At 33.9% G+C, this 23,651-nt stretch overlaps 1 protein-coding gene across 1 annotated transcript in view; it reads left to right on the top strand.

The window, feature by feature from the left end:
• The window catches only part of LOC125077997 (cholecystokinin receptor type A-like), a 96,801-nt gene that overhangs the window by 51,395 nt on the left and 21,755 nt on the right, over positions 1 to 23,651 (top strand). The window contains exon 6 of the mRNA XM_047690131.1: positions 8,096 to 8,211. Coding sequence (XP_047546087.1) covers positions 8,096 to 8,211 — 116 coding nt within the window. The remainder of the gene's footprint in view (positions 1 to 8,095; positions 8,212 to 23,651) is intronic.

The raw sequence follows: 23,651 nt of genomic DNA, 5'->3' as shown, positions 1-23,651 counted from the left end.
ATCATAAAGCATATTAAATCATATTTAGCTTTCAGTGACGAATTAATAATAATTCATTGTTGACAATGAATTATTATTAATTAGATCTTCATTGATGAAGATCTAATTCATTGATGAAAATCTAATTGGATATAGAAAATAAACAAAAACCTTTATTAAGTCTTAGGTTTTTCTTTAATATATAATTCTATTTCAGATGAATTACACGCATTTATATAAAGCTAAGGCTTCCAATCAATACCCATCATGTCAACAATATCTAACTAGAATATAAATAGGTATATATATATAATGGGTAAATAGATATAGTTTACTTCAACCAAACACCATGACAAACTACACAGACAAATAAATGCTATATGATAAAGATTTTGGAGCAATATATAAATACTTGAATTGAATCTTCTTTTAAAATTATAATAGATTCTTTCATACTGTCATGTCTAACTCCCTACACTTGGATATTTAATAATCACACAAAACAGCAAACTATTACAAGTATTTCAAGTCAATGGAATATACTTAGTCTAAAAGGAAAAGACAAAATAAAAATACAGATTAAATTAATGCAAAAGTGTGTTATTAATATAAACATAAATAAGTGCCTAGTGAAACCGAAGGTGGTCCAGGACAGCGAAAGAATTGTGGTATTGTTATAAACGATATTTATTAAACCGGCAGAGTAACCACCTTGCTCAAGTTCAACAATAATTATAATCGTTCATTGTAAATACATCGGCATTTATACAAAATTCAAATAATAATTAATATTGGTAGACGGCGGAAGTAAAAATCATATCACGCAATTAAATATAAGGTTCTAAATATAAATACTAAATTATATACGCGTTGGTCGTAGCGCTGATTTTGACACTAGTTAATTGAAAAATAATAATAATATAGGCATTAATAAATTGTTAAATGTTAGTGTACACTATTTTAAAAAGTCTATTATCAATATAAAAATAAATGAAAAATACCTAATTAGAAATGTTTGTATTCCAATTATTTATCTAAATTAAATGTAATTAATTATTATAAGTCAGTTACTTGAAGAATAATATGTATATTATATGTATATACAAAAAATGTGTGGTACATTTTTTGTGTAGCACCTTCAGGATGCTTTCACAGTAGGTTGAAAATTAAAGAGTACAGTGAATCTACATAGGCATCTACATAGCGGCCAAACGTAAAGATTATATAATTACATTTTATCGATTTCATTCGTACTATTGAATTCCGAACATAGAAAATAAATATAGAAAAATGGGTACTTACTCCATCATCAGGGTTTCATAATAAAGGCAAACGGAAGTAATTAAAAGTAGTAAAGAATTAATTTTCATTTCAATTAAAATCTTGGTTTAAAATTATATTGATTGACATGTTAATCATTTATATTGACATTAATACGTTTTTTTTTTTTATAAAATATTACGCAAAAGTAATTTATGTTCAGACGGATATTAATAAAATGTGTCTGATTTTGCGTTACAAATGATTTTAAACTATAACATAAAATATTTATAACATATTTTGCATGAATTGTGACGTTATTGATTCTTTAAATCCTCAGTTTTTTAGAAATTTCCAATCGGATTTTTTTTTTATAATTGTGCTACAAGTTTGGTTGCACTATATATTCTTACGAAATACCGAATATTTTTGAATTCAAGGTCGTATCGAAATGTGTCCAGTAAAACTGTAAAATTTCATACTACAGTTTGGGGTAGTCCGTAGCTAGGTTTCAGTAAATCTTAAAATATGCTTGCTGGACACCAAAGATTTCCCCTGAGTCAGTAGAAAATGATTACAGAAAAGACTCCAGCAAGATGGCTTTACGTACCACTATGAAATATATTTTGCGCAGTAAAAGTACCGGGTGTTCTTAAACATGGATGATCTTCATTATGGTGATGGGGATGTAAGGGGGCGCAAACTACACCTTGGCGCTCCAAGCCAACCTCACCTGCCCGTGGTGCATCCTGCCGATCAGCAAACGAGGCTCTGGCGACCGACTGATGGCGGTATAACCATCAAAAATAGGCGTAGCCAAATACCACAGGCCGGTAACGGGCAGCAGCGTCACCGGTGCGAGAGGTTGCGTCCTGCGATCGCCAACCCGCCTGCCCAGCGTGGCGATTATGGGCAATACCCCTAAATGGTGAAAACAGGTAAGCCACGGCCCCCAGTTCCCGGCGGTCCCGCTATTCCTCGTCATGGTGGCGACGGTGGTAACGGCGGGATGGGGGGTGCTAAGAATCACCGGGCTACGGGAGGCCACCACAACCGACTGACCCTGGCGACGTACAACGGACGCACGCTACGGCTTGACTCGCATCTAGCGCAACTCGAGGTGGAACTTGGGAAAATTAGGTGGCACATATTAGGGCTATGTGAAGTCCGTAGAGAGGGAGAGGACACCGTAACCCTCGAATCAGGCCACCTAATGTACTTCCGAGAGGGAGACCAACAATCCCAAGGAGGCGTTGGGTTTCTGGTTAATAAGTCCCTAGTTGACAACGTTGTGGAAATCTCCAGTGTGTCGAACAGGGTAGCGTACCTAATTGTAAAGCTCACCGATAGGTACAGCCTCAAGGTGGTGCAAGCGTACGCACCGACCTCGACACACTCGGACGATGAAGTGGAGGAAATGTTCGATGATATATCGAGGGCCCTCCACTCCACCACGAAAACCCACTACAACGTTGTCATGGGGGACTTCAACGCTAAAGTGGGAGTACAGAATTGTAGCGAATCGGTAGTAGGAGCCTATGGATTTGGAAGCAGAAATCATAGGGGGCAAATGCTTGTCAACTTCCTCGAACGAGAGGGGCTCTACTTGATGAACTCCTTCTTCAAGAAGCAGCCCCAAAGGAAGTGGACGTGGCAAAGCCCCGACACTATGATCAAAAATGAGATCGATTTCATCATGACGGACAAAAGGCACATATTCAGAGACGTCTCAGTGATCAACAGGTTCAATACCGGTAGTGATCACCGACTTGTCCGAGGCTCTCTGAATATCAATTTTAAGGCCGAGCGCGTCCGTCTGATGAAGTCTACACTCCGACCATCCCTGCTCCAAACCATTACGGGATCTGAAACGTTCCAGTCAAACCTGGAGAACCGATTCGCTGCCGTGGAAACCACAACAGACGTAAACCAGAACCTCAAAAATGTAGTGAGAATTCTCAGGGAAGAAGGCACGAGATTTTGTAGCATGCAGCGTAAGGGCAGAAAGTCCAAACTTTCGGAAGAGACTTTAGGGCTAATGAAGAAACGACGTGAAAACCCACCGGTCACTTCGTCCGAGAAACGGCAACTAAACCAAGAGATTAGCAAGCGCGTACGACACGACCTCCGGTGCTCCAATACTCTTACGATTGAAAGAGCCATCGAGCAGAATTGGGGGTCTAAGGTGTTCGTACAATCTCTTGGAAGAAGCCACCTGACGAAGTTGACCACAGCAAGTGGAGAAGTCGTTTCTTCCAAGCCGGCAGTTCTTTCGGAAGTAGAGGACTTCTACGGCCGGTTATACGCATCGCATGCATCTCGACCTGATCCCGAAAATGAGGATCCTAGAGCTACATTAACACGCCATTTCACCGAAGACCTGCCTGAAGTCAGTATTGGCGAAATCGAGATTTCTCTTAAACAGCTTAAAAATGGAAAAGCCCCTGGAGAGGACGGCGTTACAACAGAGCTATTGAAAGCAGGAGGTAAACCCGTACTGAGGGAGCTCCAGAAGCTGTATAACTCTGTCCTCTTCGAAGGGAGAACTCCGGAGGCGTGGAGTAGGAGTGTGGTCGTCCTGTTCTTCAAAAAGGGAGACAAGACCCTGCTGAAGAACTATCGACCCATATCCCTAATGAGCCACATCTATAAGCTGTTTTCAAGAGTGATCACGAACCGTCTTGCACGAAGATTCGACGAATTCCAACCCCCGGAACAGGCCGGATTTCGGAGCGGATACGGCACCATAGACCACATCCATACAGTGCGGCAGATTATACAGAAGTCCCATGAGTATAATCGGCCCCTGTGTCTTGCATTCGTGGACTATGAGAAGGCCTTTGACTCGGTTGAAATCTGGGCTGTTCTGGAGTCCCTGCAGCGTTGCCAAGTTGATTGGCGATACATCCAAGTGATGAGATGTCTCTACAAGGCCGCCACCATGTCCGTCCAAGTACAGAGTCGGCAAACGAATCCCATACCATTGCATCGAGGAGTGAGACAAGGGGACGTTATTTCCCCCAAATTGTTCACTAATGCAATGGAGGACATGTTCAAGACGCTGAACTGGAAAGGGCGTGGCATCAACATCAATGGCGAGTACATCTCTCACTTGAGATTCGCAGACGGCATCGTAATCATGGCAGAAACGCTGCAGGACCTACAACAGATGCTGAATGAGCTGGCTGATTCTTCTATGCGCATCGGCCTACGGATGAACTTGGATAAAACCAAGGTCATGTTCAATGAACATGTTCTACCGGAACCGATTGCGATACACGGTACCGTCCTCGAAGTTGTTCAAAAATATGTCTACCTCGGGCAGACATTGCGATTAGGTAGAAACAACTTTGAGGATGAGTTGAATAGAAGAATTCAGCTAGGTTGGGCAGCATTTGGGAAGTTACGACGAATCTTCACATCGTCGATCCCACAGTGCCTTAAGACGAAAGTCTTCAACCAGTGCGTCCTACCCGTCATGACATACGGAGCCGAAACGTGGACACTCACGACAAAGCTGGTCCACCGGGTTAAAGTCGCTCAGCGTGCTATGGAAAGGGCTATGCTTGGAGTATCTCTGAGGGATCGCATCAGAAATGAGGTGATCCGTCAGAGAACCAAGGTCATCGACATAGCCCACCGGATTAGTAAGCTGAAGTGGCAGTGGGCTGGCCATATTTGTCGTAGAACCGATAACCGCTGGGGAAAACGTGTTCTAGAGTGGAGACCGCGTCTCGGCAAACGTAGTGTAGGACGTCCTCAGGCATGGTGGAGTGACGATTTGCGCAAGACGGCTGGCAGGAGCTGGATGCGAGTTGCCGAAGAAAGACCACAGTGGCGTGCATTTGGGGAGGCCTATGTCCAGCAGTGGACGAATGCGGGCTGATGTGTATGTGTGATCTTCATTTCGCAAACAAAATATAAGATATCCATTACTTTACAAGGACGCTATTAACTAGTTTATATTTGCAAAATGTTAACTAGTAAAATAGACTGCCTATAAGCTGTGCTGTACCTACCTGTACTTAACGTCACCGTTGTTTCTGCACACAAATTTATTACTGCTCCTTTAAGTCGCATCGTATACTGCGATAATATTCCGGTACCTCGTAATTTTTTGCACCAAAAAATAAAATATAGAAAGATTTCGTGACACGATTTTAAGCGAACGATGTTGTAAGTAAATCTTTCCAGTTTTGCATTTTACGTTTTATACAAACGAAGATTTCGAAAATTAGTGGATATAAATAAATAATAATAAATATTGAAATTTTAGTGGATTATTTTAATCCATTTTATTGAAATAACGTTGCAACTACGGTAAAGGATTACCATAAAATATATCGCTTTACTAGTTAGTAGCGTTACATTCGTGACAAATATTAAAAAAATGACCTAATAATTTGAAGTTGAAAGTTAGTTCATATGAATAATTGGAATCGTATTTACTGAAAATAACGAGTTTTATTCCATAATTAACAGAATTAGTTGATAGCAATAAATAACATAGTTACGAGCTGCTGGTGTTGTGGGGTGGAGCGATAATTATTTTAGTATTAAATTTATTACTTCATTAAAAAAGTATCGAGTACTATTATCAAGATCATTAATCATTAATTTTCGCTTGGATTTAATCCTTTTATTTCTATCAAAATGCCGAGTTTAATAAACATTGCAAGGAAAAATATTTGAGAATCTATCTTCTACTGGTAAATCATCCTTGAAAATGCTTTGCAAGTTGCCTAGTTTTTCGCCATTATAGGGAGTATTGAGGCTTAATGTACTGTTCGGAAGATTTTAGTTGGCGATTACGATATCCACTAGTAAGATGAAGTGGATCAATTCAACCATACCCAAAATCACACAGCAATGATCAAGATCAATCATCATGATCATTTGAACTTTGCCACTGCGAAATTGATACAAACTTAATTAAAAACTTGACAAAAAAATACGACGGCAATTCCACGCGCAATATATAAAACCGCTTTTGTGTAAATTTTGATGTCCAGGTTTACAATATTATACTCATAAATTTGAAAAAACCCTTGTTTTTGTTTCTTTTAGAGTTTCCTGAAAAACTAAGAATGATGTATAAATTACTAGCGACCCGACCCCGCTTCGCACGGGCGCAATGCTGATAGACTTTTTTAAGGTGTACAATAGTGTAGTACATTATTTTGATCTATCTCGTAGGGCTTAGCCAGCGTTTGCAAAGGAAGCGCAAAATAATGTGTTTATTTACGACATCACATTAGAAATTTCTAAAATTATCTGTGTTTTTATACTATATTATGTGTTTATTATGCATATAAACCTTCCTCTTGAATCAATAAATCTTTTAAAAAAAACCGCATCAAAATCCGTTGCGTAGTTTTTAAGATCTAAGCATACATAGGGACAAACAGCGGGGAGCGACTTTGTTTTTTACCATGTCGTGAGAGCCGAGATGGCCCAGTGGTTAGAACGCGTGCATCTTAACCGATGATTTCGGGTTCAAACCCAGGCAGGCACCACTGAAATTTCATGTGCTTAATTTGTGTTTATAATTCATCTCGTGCTCGGCGGTGAAGGAAAACATCGTGAGGAAACCTGCATGTGTCTAATTTCAACGAATTTCAGCCACATGTGTATTCCGCCAACCCGCATTGGAGCAGCGTGGTGGAATATGCTCCAAACCTTCTCCTCAAAGGGAGAGGAGGCCTTTATCCCAGCAGTGGGACATTTACGGGCTGCTTATGTTATGTTATGTATGATAGTTCTCAGGTTTGGGATGGATAGTATGTAAAAAAAAAAACGATTGCACTCATGCTCGCTGGTAATTCCTTTATTCCTTTATCATATAAAAGTATGTCAGAGGTCATAGTCTGCACGTGAATTTTGCTTTATATAACAATAGAAGGTCTTTCAGGATTTATATTTAAAGGGAAATTTCAAACCATTATACCGTCAAAATGAAAAGGTACCTAACTGAAAGTTAAGCAAAACAGGAAGCAAACATTTCCATTATAACGGCACGACTTCTTTATGTTTTTGACGAATCGTACAATTAAAAAAAAAAAAATCTTTTTCGTAATTCATAATTTGAATTAAATTGGCTTTATGCGTAGTAATAGAAGATGTTTCGGACCTGGCTTACAAATGTAAAACAAAAGTCTCTTTTGCATGTATATGTATGGGTAGGTACCGCCCAATCATCACATATTAAATCGCTGAATAGAAATACTTAGTATATTTGTTTTTCGGTTTGAAGAGTGAGAGAGTAAATGAGTATTATTAGTTCCCGTGATTGGTTACGTAATGCTTATAAATATTTTTTACGATGCCAGTTTATATGATCGATGGTGGCCACTATTTTATATAAAAAAATATCTTACGTAAATGAGTTGGAGCATTTTCCAACAGTCGGCACCGCTATTTGTTAGTAATGCATTAATGTGACCGAATTTTATCTCCCGCATGAGGTTTCCTCACAATATTTGTTCCTTTATTTTAATACATTCTACTTAACAAGATAATACTTATTCTAAAAGCCATATGTTATTATGTACGACTGAGTTGCGAGCTACTTTCTTATTTAGTATTAACAGATATACGTCCAAAGACGTCACCTGATGGGGTCAACACCGCCCAATAAATTGTTATGATATATTTTCTATTGTTTTTAATAATATGTTATTACGGGAACTAAGGTGTCGCGTTTCCATAATTTAATTAGCTTAGTCAACCTTCAATCTGGAAGATGTCAACTGCTATTGAATGGTACAATAATGAATGAGCCCAATGTACAGATTGGCATAAAGTTATTGTACTAAATTATGTCAATTGAAAAATTGTTTGTAATTTTTTTTTTCAGTGTCAAGGGACGGATCTTGCAAAGCCAATCACTTACCACCAACAACGCCTATCCTGCAAGGAAACGGAACAGAAATGTGCTGCAGGAATGGGTGCAATACGAAAAAACTAACCAAGGTACGTGTATACATAAACTACGTTCACGATTTTATGATACTACTAATTGTAAAATCCTATTTCATGTATGGAATTTCATAGTGGTACTTAATTTTCTGCATAGCTCGGTTATAGGAAACAGCTACGGTACAACGTGCATATATAGTTCTGTTCTTAATATAATTTGGCATGCATAAGGTTTTTGTCAAAATAAATAACGTTTGATAGAAATATTCTAAATCACCGATTGTGTGTAAGGTAGTAAAGTCTTCGCTAAATAAATATTACAAAATTTATATTATTTAAATATGCGTCGATGGTAAATACCAACTTACCAGGTAATTGAATAAGACACGTTAACGGACATTTTGCGGTAGAGAAGAAAATATATATAACATATAGGTGATGTACCAGATGAATGCTATCGAACGAAAGAACGAGATACAGAATATGGACAGAACGGTATAAATATGAATTCCGTAAAGAAGAATTATATTGAGAAGAACAATGCTCAGAACATTGCTACTGAGGATAGCATTGAAGACAAGTGTACTATAGCGAAGATTGACAACCAAAAACAATACAAAAAAAACAGCTATCAAGGAATGTGGTCGTAAAGGACGCTATAGTGAAAAACTCTGTGAAAAAATCTAAAATTATTGTTACATTTAAATATGCTTAACTGATTACAAAATAGCGTTCAAATAAACATTTATTCTTATTAATTTTATTCAATTATCGTTTTAGTATTAGTACATTGACACCGTAAATTCTATGTGTAAATTAAATACATTTCAGTACATTTGGTACTCGTAGCTGTCGCTTAGATGCGCATCAAACAGATTTCCCATTTTATGTTCATACTTTAATGGGCAAGTAGATTAACAACATAGTGAATTGCATTATTGTAATGGTCTTTAAAAGCGTCTGGGCGCAATTTGTTGCGGCATTAATCAAAGTTAATTACTTATCTGCTTAATCTGGACGAACTACTGAACCCGTCAATTTGCACCGACTTACTTATTTAATGTTTTTTCTTCTTCCCTTATCTTTCTTCTTTTGATTTTATTTATATTCCTAACAAAGATATAAAAATAACAAAGGGTTTCGAGACTATGATTTTTCACCCCATTTTGTTAAAGGTCGGAGTCGGTCGACCTATCTTTTCTCTGCAAATGCTCAGTCCTAACGCTCGGTGCTACATTAAGGTAAAATTTCGTTGAGAAACCTATAACACAAAAAATATTGAAATTCAAGAAGACATTCGACTTGGAACAAATTTTGGTTAAATATTCTTGAATATTTTGTTCGAAAAATATTTTGCCTTTATAGATTTAGCCGTCGAAATTAATATAGCTGCTTTCGTTATTGCGGTAAAATCACGTTTTTAGTTTCAAATTTCTGTATATTTTGTTTTTAATAATATAAATAATTATTTATTAATGGGCATACCTATAGCTTCAGTTGTAATATTAACGTAAGCCGGGCAATTTTAGACGTCCTTCAATGTTGCCAAGCTTTCGTAATTTAGCCAAAAAAGAAATTCGGTGAGGCACTCAAAGCATTATATCATAAATTTATACGATATTGTAAATCTGTTTTATAATATCTATTTTTTTATTAATTAGTTTAGAATATTTACCGACAAATTATTTTACAAAAATAATTATAAGTACATTAACTACTCGGCCCGTTTTTGCAAGCATACAATAAGGGTCTACATTAAATGGTTACATCATATATAATTCTATTGGTTTACGCGGCACATACTAGTAAAATTCCCAATCGACATGATTTTTACCGATATTCTCAATAACGATGTCATTGTTGATTTATATCAACGAATTTACTCAAAACTAAATAATTAAATGAATCAACCTTCATCGTAAATCATTACGTCTATTGATGAAAAGCATATCAAAATCCATTCGTTAGTTTTTGAGTTTATTCTATCCGGAACGACAAATAGACGCAGCATGGAAATTTATTTTATTAATATACTTATACAGTGCCAGATGTTTTCACCGGCTTCAAATCGTGATGTTATTTATTCTTTAATCCTTCTGAATTAATAGGTTATTGAATAAAAATATTTTATTTTCACATACAGACTGGTAGATTACTAGATTAACGTATTCAAACAAGGAGGTTCTGGTTTATATATTCGTATAGTAGCTGATGCTCCGCACGGCTTCATTTGTATTAAACAAACCTGTTTCGCCCCTTTGGATCGCAGTTGTAAATTGTATATATATATATACAATTTACGTTCATATAGTACTTATATCCAGATACAGATTTAAACAAACACATTCTTCAGATTTATACAATTGTATATTTTGAAACTTCCAAAACGTCAAATATCAATGAATAAAAAAAAATTTAAATTCTCTTTACTCTTTAGGCAAAATACGATTGTCGATATACGTAATCGTATATAAAAAGAGGTGTCTGTTTGAGTTTAATAGAATTTGACACTGATCACCCTTAAACACGGCACGGAATAGATACAAAATATGAGGTTTTTATACTATTAGCTTTATAAATTTATCACTAGATGGCGCTGAAATTGCTTTTGTTTAGTTACTTTTTAATTAATTGATTTAATCACACAGACATGAAAAATATTATCATTGGACGCTTAAATTTATATTTATAAATTAATATATAGGACGTCTGCCAGGATTAGCTATATGTAATGTATAAGTTTACTCTATTCTTACCTATATAAAATATCCGATTAATTCCAACTTTATCTGGAACATATAATGTATGTTTGGCTAATACCATCTACTATGTATATATACTATGTATACCTTTAATGATATCATATCAAAATGACTACGCTTAAAATGTGGCCCTCACTGGAGCCCATGGTAACCTCGATTGTTATTGAAATAATTTACACCTAATTATTTCGTAAATTATTTAAATAAATTTGTAGTAAAATAAATATAAATAGCAACGAAGTAGATACATAGTTTACCCGGCGAGAAGACTTGACGAAATAAGAGTCGTACCGTCGCGGCAAGCCAGTCGGTCATACTTCCGCCGCAAATAGGTGCTTCACATCAATTACATCGTATAAATTGTATTCTTATATTAAGATAAGGAACTTGATGGTGTATGAAAAATAAATTACATAAAAAACCGAACATTATTTATTATAATCTTTTCTAGGCCAAAATAGCCTCCAAAAGGTTAATAAATTGGCGTGTATTGCCTTCGTGCTGGCGTCACAGTCACGCGACATAAACAAGGTTTCTCAATAAAATATTGATTGATCTTTAAATAAATTGCCCCATTTCTTATTATTACTAATAAGTTAACGGCATTTTTTATTTGATTTGTAAAAGCAAAAATTGCGTAAATATATACGCATTTATTGACATAAAATGATTTTAGTAAGATGAGCCGAGATGGCCAAGTGGTTAGAACACGTGCATCTTAACCGATGGTTTCGGGTTCAAACCCAGGCAAGCACCACTGAACTTTCATGTGCTTAATTTGTGTTTATAATTCATCTCGTTCTCGTCGGTGAAGGAAAACATCGTGAGGAAACCTGCATGTGTCTAATTTCAACGAAATTCTGCCACATGTGTATTCCATCGAGCCGCATTGGAGCAGCGTGGTGGATTATGCTCCATACCTTCTCGAAGGGAGAGGAGGCCTTAGCCAAGCAGTGGGAAATTTACAAAAGCCAGTAAATATTGCTGGGCAAGGGGCTGCTTTTTGCTATAGAACACGGTTTTGTAGGATAAAATTCTATGCGTGACATGGAGATTTGCTCACGTTTTTTTTCTTCGTCGGCAACAGGCTGAACCATACACTATAACATTCATTAGTATAATAGTTATAACTATTAGTTATCCTGTTAAATAAAACTAGAAACGTATCGCAGAACTCAATCGTGATGTTAAAAAGTGACTTGACATTACATGAAACATATAAATAATTAAATATAATGTTTTAAAGGATATACACACATAGAAAAAGTGTATCAACTTGAGTCGTTTTTCAAATATTCACAAGTGATATACGAATTGAATTCTTACAGAACAGCACTGCAGGTCTTCCTAACGATGTGTCATTCCAAATGTAAAATGTACCCGGAAATTCTTAAAATATTTTCTTGACGAAAATCCACACCTTTTCTAAAAATATTTTCTTATGCCACGTTGACAGACAATCATATGGGCCACCTGTTGGTAAGTGGTCACCATCACCCATAGACAATGGCGCTGTAAGAAATATGAACTATTCCTTACATCGCCAATGCGCCACCAACCTTGGGAACTAAGATGTTATGTCCCTTGTTTCTGTAGTTACACTGGTTCACTCACCCTTCAAACCGGAACACAACAATACTATGGTACCTACTCAGACAGGTTTGCACAAAACCCTACCACCAAGTAAACTTACTTACGTAATCAGTAATATTTATTGTGGAAAAGAACGATATATGACGAAATGAACAAACAAATAGCACTGCGCTTGTATTTAAATAATTACTAATATTAATGTTTTATAAACACTCCTTTTATAAAGTCTCAAGCTTTGGCTAGTAATAGAGATAACAATATCCCAATGGGTCGGGAGACTCCCATCGCTTTCACAAGCTGGGCATCCATTGTGCAATACGCTCAAATCATTTTGTAATAATAAAACATGTATAACAATATTATTTCGACGTGGTACTATAATAATAAAATTAATAATATTATTCATTTATTCATATAAAGAGGGTGGCAACTTAATGGCGTCATTGGCTTCAATATAATCTGACACAGGGACGCAGATTGAAACGCCACATGATGCTTTTGAACATTGCATTTTTAATTTCCTCATTTTCGCTGTACATTTATATGCAACAGTATTTATCATGGCAAATTTCAACCGCTTTTGTCGATAGATTATGAGATACAATTTTTAATTATGCAAATATCAGACCTAATGGAATTATCAACAGATAATTTTCACTATCTGATGATAATTCCAATTACCTTGTGGGACTTCCCCTCTAATGCTTAATATTTAATTATTATATATAACATACATAAACAAATGTCGATGACAAAAAGGATTTTTTTTTGTATGCAAATCAGCATATGAGCATAATTTTATAGGGATTTTTTTTTGTCGGATTTTGTCTACAAACTGAAGCATGGTAATGGTCTTGTAACGTAACGCTCTTCCGATAATCCTATTTGGATCTACGGATGTTTATGGATTATCGCAAGAAATACGTCTCAAGACTATGTTATGGCAATACATCTTTGTGTGAAAACATTATTCACTTCTGAGACTTGCGTTAGATTAACATTGGATTATAATTCTGTTTGAGGGTTACCTCTTTGGGATCAGGTTTTTAGTGGTCACTGATCATGTAAGATGTATTTCTATGTAAAATTGAGGAAGAGGAAATTTTCGTAGGTAGTTGTTGGAGTTTAGTTAGATGGTGGAGGCAATAAATTTAGAGGGTGTTTTCAACAATAAATTTATAAGCATCCTAAGGGTATGAAAACATATATATATATATATATATATATAAAAAAAAAATATATATTATTGTATTTACACCGCCCGCAAAACGTGCCATTCATGCTTGTTCCTATAGTGATCTCGGTTGTTATAATAAGTTTCAAAGCAATTTCAAAACATTAACTCATAAAACTTCATCAAATGATTATCTCCAGAAAAATAATGAAGAAATTACGCTTAGAATTAAAATAAATGATATCAAAAACTCGACTTCGGTTGCTAGAGGTTTATTAAAGAAGGACATAAACAGTTTTAATTAAAATTAGTGATTCTTATAGATCGGTTTATATTCAGTCAGCGTGGCATCAGCGTCATACAATAAAGTCATAAGCCGACCTTTATGACTTTTTTGTATGACATTTGCAATAGAACAATAATAGTTTGCAACAGTGTGAACTCGTAATTTGATAAAATTTAACTGATATAGAAATTTAATAAATTGAAATACAATTGGATAAAATCAGTCCATAATAGTATACTTCGCACAAAAACATAATTTTCTCTACCCACAAACAACTCACATCCCATGGAAACAAACTTTATTGTTTTGAAGTAATATCCATTTAATTGGATTCTAATAAATCGATTGTACTACATCTTATCTATTGTTGTAAAAATATAATAATTCAAATTTTATAATACATAATTTACGATAAAATAATTGAATCTATATATCGGAAATTAAAAATTTCTAAAACAAAAAACATTGCAATTCCGACGAGAAAACAAACAAATACAAGGAAAGTTATTGTATTGTACTATATCTCTTGTTATATGACTTCTTTTCATTATATTTAAAATTGATGATTTACATAAAACATTAAAAGTTATTACGTATTTTCAGAGATAAAATAATTTAATTTGTTTTAATTATTCAATCGCCGGACTGAAAAATATGTTAAACATTTTGGAAAACAATTAGGCCTCTTTATTACAACAGGGCCCTTAAATCCGGTCCTGATGTAATTAGTGAAATAGTATGCTCAGCAGAGTTTCTCATTATACTCTTTATGTTTCGTTTACGAAATTTTCTTTATCCAAAACTGTGTTTAAAAGTTACATTATTATATAATTAATAATATCGGATCTTGGGTTGCGTCAAGCTCTATGGCAAGATTTGATTGGATCTCGAGTGGCGATATATATATATATTGTCCGGGTAGGCATATGATTTCACTCCACCTGAAGTGGAAGTGAAGTCCAAACGCGCATACGACTAGTACAGTCAGCGAGAATGAGCTGTAGTACAGCTCTCGCCATGCCGGCCCGCAATATGCTTTTTTACGCCTCGTTTATAGGCACTCAGGTTATAAGAGGAGGGGCACACGTGTGCTGGTAGATAGTTCTATTTTTTGACGGTGCGACAATGTAAAGAGTTGCCAAATTTCTTTTTGCGCAATGGGATCGATGATATATAATGTCCTATAATTACTTTTACTATATATTTTTTTATCCATAATACGCTAGCGTTTGACTATTATCTTGCCTGATGTTAAGCATCAACAAGGTCTACGATGTAGCACGCTTGCCTAGAAGGTATCAGTTAACTCTAGATTTGAAGTCACGAAAGTTTTACTTATCGGTAAATACAGGCAAGAATACCAGTTACGAGTATAGGCTAGTGCAAAATTTATTATCTAGGGAAGGATAGAAAAAAATCAGGTTTATTATTTTTCTCCTAGTATTAACTAACAGTGCGATCGAAGTTATAGGGTACATAATCATACAAAGTTATTCGACCAAGTATTCTTTAAAATGACGCTTAGGTAAAATAAATTTACAGTTATAATATTATGCAAAGCATATTGACGGAGGAAGACGTTTGATGTGAATGACCTTTTTAATTTATTTTTTTTATAATAATCACAAATCGACGGGGAGTTCCTAAATTTAAAATATTTTACAATCAGTTCACTAAAATTACAATAATTAGGCAGTTATATTTACTTCATAGTCGCAAACACCTATCGAACAAACATCGAAGTAAACTTTGCTACGCAAATGGACCAATCGCTGATCAGTATTCAACACAGTGCGTTTGCATAATAAAGCATAACTTGAGTATTGTTTGCTTAAAAGGAGAACACAGCAAAGTTACGAGAGATGTCTTATTTTAATTCCATACTGACCAAAGTATTGTTGTGTAAGAGATTTAGATATGAAGCAATACTATTACACAACATTTAGATAAAAAAGAAACGAATTACAACTTTTAAAATAGCGGTTTTAAATACGTCTTAATTTACATACTTTCTCGGAAGACGACACCTATTATACATAAATAAGTTTCGGGAGTACATACGAACATGATTTCAACCCATTCATGAATTCAAAATAATCCTTCTTCAACTACAAGTTAAGTTTTTTTAAGTAATAAGTAGACGGAACGGAAAATGGGCCACTAACCTTGGGAACCAACCATTCACCAACCTTGGGAACTAAGATGCATTGTGCCTGTGGTTACACTGCCTCACTCACCCTTCAAGCTGGAACACAACAATACCAAGTATTGCTGCTTGGCACAGAATATCTGATAAGTACTTGTTGGTGGGACTTTGTGATTGGTATCTTCACAGGCAGGCTTGCACAAAGTCCCACCAACAAGTACTTTATATTTACATAGTCAAAGTATCTTTATTCTCATACGAAATGCATTATTTTACTGTGAACATACAAGTATCAACAATGTATATTATGAAGTGACATTTTATGTATTGCCTAACTGAAAAAAATTAACTACTAAACCAATATACATAAAACTTATACAGGAGTTGTGTTCTGGTTTGAAGGGTGATCGACAGTGTAACACATATACACAGGAATACAAAAACGGACAAACGGACAACAGACGCAAGCTATGTTGTGCAAGCGCACAAAAACCTACCACCAAGTCTTTTGATACAGATATTCGATCAACATTGCTATACCAATTTCAATTCTGCTCAAGGAGCTTTGATTTTCAAACAATCAGTTTTCTATAGAAAAAACACCGACTACTCCTATAAATACCTATATAAACGTATATACCTCTTTATTTGAGCTCATATTTAAAAGTCATTCAATTATTCCAGACAAAACTCCTTAATATTCTTACGTTTTTCGAAATACAAGCGAAAAGAAAACTAATGTTAATACAATAGAGCTCAATTTCACGTGACAATATAAAATACCTTTACTTAGAAACAAATGACGTGTATATGATTGATGAGGTTTATATGCATTTGATAAATTCTATAATGTTATATGTTACCAATAATATGCGTTAGAACTCGTCCTCGGTTATGATTACCTATCACGCTACATTCGTTCAAATAACATTTTATTATTGTTGAATAAATAATGATGATATCGCCTTTATCGTTTTTGGCCACGGCAGCCTTTTTCAAGGGAGGCCTGTGACGCTGGACATATTATAGTGCACAAGTGTGTGCTCAAGCACAGGTGCACTCTCTATTTCCTAAATCTCATAACCCGATAGGGCGGCAAATTCAACATGATCGAGTTCAGGCACAGGAATATCGTACTCTACACGGAAAGCGTACACGCTTCCGACTCCGGGCTGGTACTGAGAATTTTTCAACCGAACCACCCAATAACATTTAATCGGCCCGACCTAGGGTTTTTAACCAAGTAAGTACATCAGGATTTGCGGCCTTATATCTTATAATAAATAGCAATTAAGATAACAGGAAAATAAATATTCACTTTCAGAACACTTCAAATCTAATAGCATCTACTGCTGCATACTGTAACCAACCACAAGAGGAGAAAAGCCAAATAAACAACATTTGGCAGCAAATTATCGCGATATCATTGATCGAGAGCTTCATATTCACTAAAAATTTGCGAAAATATGGCGTTTAGAACATCGACGAAATTATTGGAATTTTGGAAATAAAATTGAAGCGTTATAAATAAAGATTATTAATAATATATCGATTAATCATAAACTCTTAATAGTGCACAACATAGCTGAGGTATTAGCAAATCGTATGAAATACGTAAATCCAAGGTTTGTTTATCTTTTTCCCTGCTTTCATTGGAATAGGCTATACGTAATGTGGCTTTAGTACTTAGAGTAGCAATAGTTATATGTACGTCTATCGTAAAATTATTATTCGAACATATTTTTAGCCCACATTATTTTCAATATTAAATAAATAAAAACAAATATATAATTGGAACAAATAGCGTACAATAATTCAACACACATAAAAGACAAATACTAGTAATTAGTAATCGCAAGAGGACTGCTTCATTTTACTAAATACATAATTAGATCGACTCTTAACAACTTACTTTTTGAAATCTTGTAACGGCGTTTCAAATAAATCGAATCACACAGTAATTGAATCACCTCCAACTGTAAAACATCTTATTTAAATAAAATATTATATAAAATACTTTTACACGTGGCAAAAATGTAAGTTAGTAAAAACGGAGCGTACGATTCGTTGGACATCTATACAGCTTTCTCTCTAGTCCCAGAAAATATCATATTCAAAATAGGTTTATTCCAATGTCTCTATCATACATACCGAGTTTTTATGTAAACTTTTCTCGACATTTTTTATCAAACCTCTTTTCAGGTACTCGTTGCTCTGTAATTTACCAAAATAAATAATTTCAACTAATTTATTGAATAAAGATATACAATATATCATTCGATTCAGATATGAAAAATTCGTGCTTCAATAGAAATTGATTAGATTGGGGTAAGATAGGACGTTTGTCCTGAATGTCGAGACACAATATATTATGTGGGGCATGTTTTAAGGATATATTATACTCCCAAACGAGCCCAAGTAGATCAAAGTCTGAAGAAATGTTGTAGAATTTTCTATTATGTAATAAAATTGGAATGTTTCAATACACATACATAATTTAAATTACATATGCTTTGGTTGTAATGAATTCGCTTTATATCAAAGTCAAATGTATGTATTTCAGCGATTGTATCGTTCGGATTGTATCATTTGGCTCATTAGAAACCTCATGAATATGATTTAAATGCATTTTATCAGAAAATTTACTACAAATATAGAATATTTTAAATTCAAATAGACACAAAAGTAGGTTTGAATCATTATGTTACAGTATTGAATTAAATATAATCTTCCTACCGACAGTTTCATGTTGATTTTAGAGAAAAACCGGTAAGAAACATAGCGGTTAGGTTCTCTTTTCCATTATTTTATGTATATACCTTTAAATGTCAATGAAATATAATTATATTTATAAATATTCTGTCTGAAAATCAACAAACAACTTAACCCGTACCGTTGGATCAATGAAAATTATTCGTGTTTTTTTGTAAAACCCTTAAATAATATACAAAAAAGATAAAAATATTTCGTGCTAGAAAACAATGTCTCTGTTGACGTTACAAATAAAACGTATGGGCACACATGCTTCGTGTGCTTATTACTTGCTATGAACACGAAATTATCATCCTACGAAGATTAATTTCCCTAAAGACCGATTATCATATATATTTTTTTAATGAAACCACTTTAAATGAAAATGTAGCAGATATTACCACCTGCTTAAGAAATATGAACTACATATAAAACAGAGGCTTGAAACCGAGACGAGATCTTAGCAAAATTTTGTCCCTTTTAACTGGTAAAATGCCAAAAAATTGTTCGAGTTGATTCATCACTAAAACACATTATACTCTATTACTCCTCATTAAACTACATTACTCCTAAAAAACATACGAGACTTAAATAATATATCAAAGTATTTTTTAATGTATTATAGGTCTGCTGCAGGCTGGAAATACTCATGATGTGGCAGAAGATAAAGACAAAAATATAATAGCATACTCCAGCACTTCAGCTTTTCTCAAATTGGTTGTGCACGTTAAATAATAGTTGCCAAGGTCCTATGATAAAAACCAAGATTTAGAGGTTTCAACCAAATATGGATGGTATCCTTCGATTCGTTTCACGATTATATTATAAACTCCTATTAAATTTCACTTGCTACTGATTCCGGCTTCACTCGGATAGAATAAGAGTCTGCATGATTTTTTTCCGACATCTTCAACAAAAGTCATGTTTCAGACAATTTCTAAAAAAAAATATGAATCACACTTGAACCTTCTTATACATCGCTTCATCAATTTCTGAAATCGTATGAAAATTGGGTTGGTACTTTTTAACCGACTTCAAAAAAGAGGTCCTGTATTTGACTCGTATATATTTGTCCAAGATATTCTCAAAAAACTACTGATTCGATTTGTATAGGATTTCTCTATTACTTGTATATTATTTCGGCGAAAGTTTTAATGAGAGAGGAGATAGACAATGGAACTCATCGTTAAGAACATCAAATGACCCTCAATCGCTGCAAATTTTATTTTAAATAACACCTTACATAATGCGTTGTCATTTACATTTCGGTTGCTTTGAAATAAATTCCTAGTTGTTATAAATTTAAGGAAACGGTAATGTTTTTAAAAATAATCTGCAACACAGGTTTTATAACGTTTTTTTTTTTGTTTTTAAAGAATTTTTGTGACAAAAAAAAATATATATTGAATTAATATCGTTTTCCGTCTCGAATTTTTTAATTTGGACATATAATTATTGTTTTAGAATTGATGAATAACCAGAGTTTAATCGTTTTTATATATCAGAAGAATAAAAAATAATTTTAAATTGATACTTTTTTTTAATAAATTTTTGACTTATTTTGAAAAAAAACTAAAAACGTGTTAACTCAAAAATGGTTCACTTTTGCATGATGGATATGGGGGTTAAAATTAGTATCGCTAATCGTTGCCCCTATTACCTCTTAGCGGGAATACGTCGAATTACCAATAACCTTGTATTTATTTAAGTCAGCGCCATATTTCGTTCCATGCCAGCCAAATATTCAAATCTGAAATATGTCTAAACTAGAAGCATATTAAATATACGTCTGTTACAAATGTACTCACACTATCAACGTGTTATAAGTCTCAACATAAATAGCGCCAACTTCAAATATAAAATTTTAAAGGTAAATTTAAATATAAAATTTGTGTTTTATAATTTTAGTATTCTGTAGACGTAAAATATTGTTTTAATGTTATGACAAGGTGTTATGTAAAATAAAATGTATAACCTATTTTTAAGTTTATAGCAAAGACAGACAGAAAGACAGACAAAAGACAGCGGGGGACTTTGTTTTACAAACGCCGTCATGATATGCTGCCTCGTCGTTTTCAACTGTCTATTGAGTTCTCTACTAAAAGCTTTTGCTACTTGGTCGAATTTGAATCAACTTTTACATTTACAGATACATTCAACTGATTGTTATATAATTCATTGAATATAATTATAGTAACAAGTAATAACATTTAATTGGAAATGTTAGAGTACATCATTTTCGATGCTCAATATTTGATTGGCGAATTTTAATTAAGGCCGAAAAGGTGCTTTGACTTGCTCATATTATATATACGTTTCAATTATAAAAATACTCTCATAAAATTTCTATTAATATTGATAACAAACAGAATTAATCAGCATTTATTTTAGGTTTCATAAATCAAGTTCATTTCAAAGAAATTAAGATAGCGTTAATAGTGATCGCCCACTCGATATCTTTAACAAACTTCTTATAACGAATATTAAATAAAACATATTGTTCGTGTCATCAATGATATACTAAAAATAATTATTATATTTTTCGTTGTTAGTCAACAACGCTGGTACTGACAGAATAAGAATTAATATTATTAATAATATATAAAGAAAATATTGCTAATATTTCAGTGTTTATTTGGTAAGTTTGGTGATTGTGAGCTGAAGTATAAGTAAAATGACGGTAACGGATAAGGCTTTGGTTGGAATCTAATCGACTCCGATAAAAGTTTCTCGTTGATGTTTCTGATGAATATCTACGTGGAACGCTCTTCTAGCACCTATTGATCAAAAGATAAGATCAAAGGCATATTCTATACAAGAATATACCAAAAGGATAGATCTAATCATAATTCTCATCACACAAAACGGTCACTAGGTACAAGACTACTTATTTAAATCATTTATTCCAGATTTACATACCACATACCTTTAGATAGACTTACTTTAGATAATAAATGCGAAAGTAACTCTGTAAGAAATATGAGAGTGAAGGCTTGTGTGCTATATAGATAAAGTTTTATAAATTTCGGGTAAAGAAGCAGGTTCAGCTATATGTGTGTTCACTGATGCTCAGATATTACCACTTCACACAATGGTTTTTTAAGTGTTAATTAATTAAGTTTAAGAATTTGTTTCTTGTTATCTTGTTTCATTTTTAGTATCTACGTAAAATGTAAAACGCTTTATTAAAGTAATAACCCTTTCTTCTTGCTTCACAAAATACCCGGAACAAGTCTTTGTTCAACCCCAACAACGTTACAGATTATACAGTGGAATTGAATTCTTAGAAGATTCATTAAAGCATGCACACTTCTAAGAATATGATGTTTTCCTTAAGTTTCAGTGCTTGAGCTTTTTACAAGAAATGCTTAATTTTAATTAAGATGATCTATACTAAATTTTCATTTTTTTATAACGAAGGAGGTATGAAGGCATGTACACAACTTTGTTATACAATAGTTAATATATATCTAACTTGAATGATCTACGACATTATAAATTGATGAAAATGGCGTTTTGCATGACTGTTTTGACCTAGTGTAACATACACAAGGGACATAACATTTCAGTTGGTCTCCAATTTCTTGCAGTGCTAATGTCCAAGGCAAGTGGTGACTACTTACAATCTATTGGCCCATTTGCCAGTCCGATATAAAAAAGCTACTTAAATGATTAATAATTTTATATAAACCTACGCTTTTCCAACCCCATAAAATTTAAATTGATAGTTGTATTATATCATAAATTTATAATGTCTAACGTGTGTTATTGTTTTTTAACGTTTTCTATGTTTCTATGTATTGTACAGATCATATAAGTATAACCCAGCTGTGGTTTTCATGAAGTACTTAAAAAACCTGAAATTCCAATGCTAATGTTCATTGCACAGCTTCTTTGGAAATCTTACAATTTCTTACAATATTTATTCGCAGAAAATAATAAAATGGTTGCCGGTTAAAAGAAGACCTATTTTATTCGTACAATATTTCCTTTGTGGCTGATAAAAAAAAAATAACTTACTAACCACAAGCGTTTTTTACCTCTCATAACCTTGGCTGCATGCAAACCATTTCTTATATTGCATTTTTAAATGATATCAACAATGCATACTTTTGTAATACGCTTGCTATTTTTACACAATGTGATGGAACGGGAAAATTCTTAAGTTTTATAAATGGCAAATATCACGTAAATGTAAACCGGGAAAATATAGTAAGTACAATCAAATCTTCACCGATAGAGATTTAGGTCACAAATACAATTAATTCGACTGATTCTGAAAAAGGTTTTTCAAATATTAAATAATGTTTATCTTTCCTTTATTCTGGACTTTTTGCCTAATCATGTTGTTTTAGGATTTAAGTTCAATTGCCAACAAATACTGGAACTGTATTGTTCCGATTTGAAGGGTGAGTTAGCCAGTGTAATTACAGACAAAAGGACATAAAATCTAAGTTCCCAAGGTTGGTGGCGCATTAGCGATGTAAGTATTGGTTGTTATTCATTAAAGTGCCATTTTCTATGGGCGGTGGTGACCGCTTATCATCAACATAACTTTTGACGTACGGCTTTACGTAAGTCTACTTTTTGTAATTTGAATAAGAAAACCAAACCTCAAATACATTATTATCGACAAGAAAACTCATATATTTTTTGGGATCAAGATGTTTAATTAACTATGGTATCCTAACTTAAAAACTTCAGCATTTCCAATTTGACATATATGTACATCAAATCGTCGATAGGAATCCAAACAATATAACAATTGAAGAATGAAATTAC

This window comes from Vanessa atalanta, chromosome 4, assembly GCF_905147765.1.
Source record: "Vanessa atalanta chromosome 4, ilVanAtal1.2, whole genome shotgun sequence".
Lineage (NCBI taxonomy): Eukaryota > Metazoa > Arthropoda > Insecta > Lepidoptera > Nymphalidae > Vanessa > Vanessa atalanta.
Note: the sequence above shows the minus strand (reverse complement) of the source record. Positions and strands in the feature narration are given on the sequence as shown.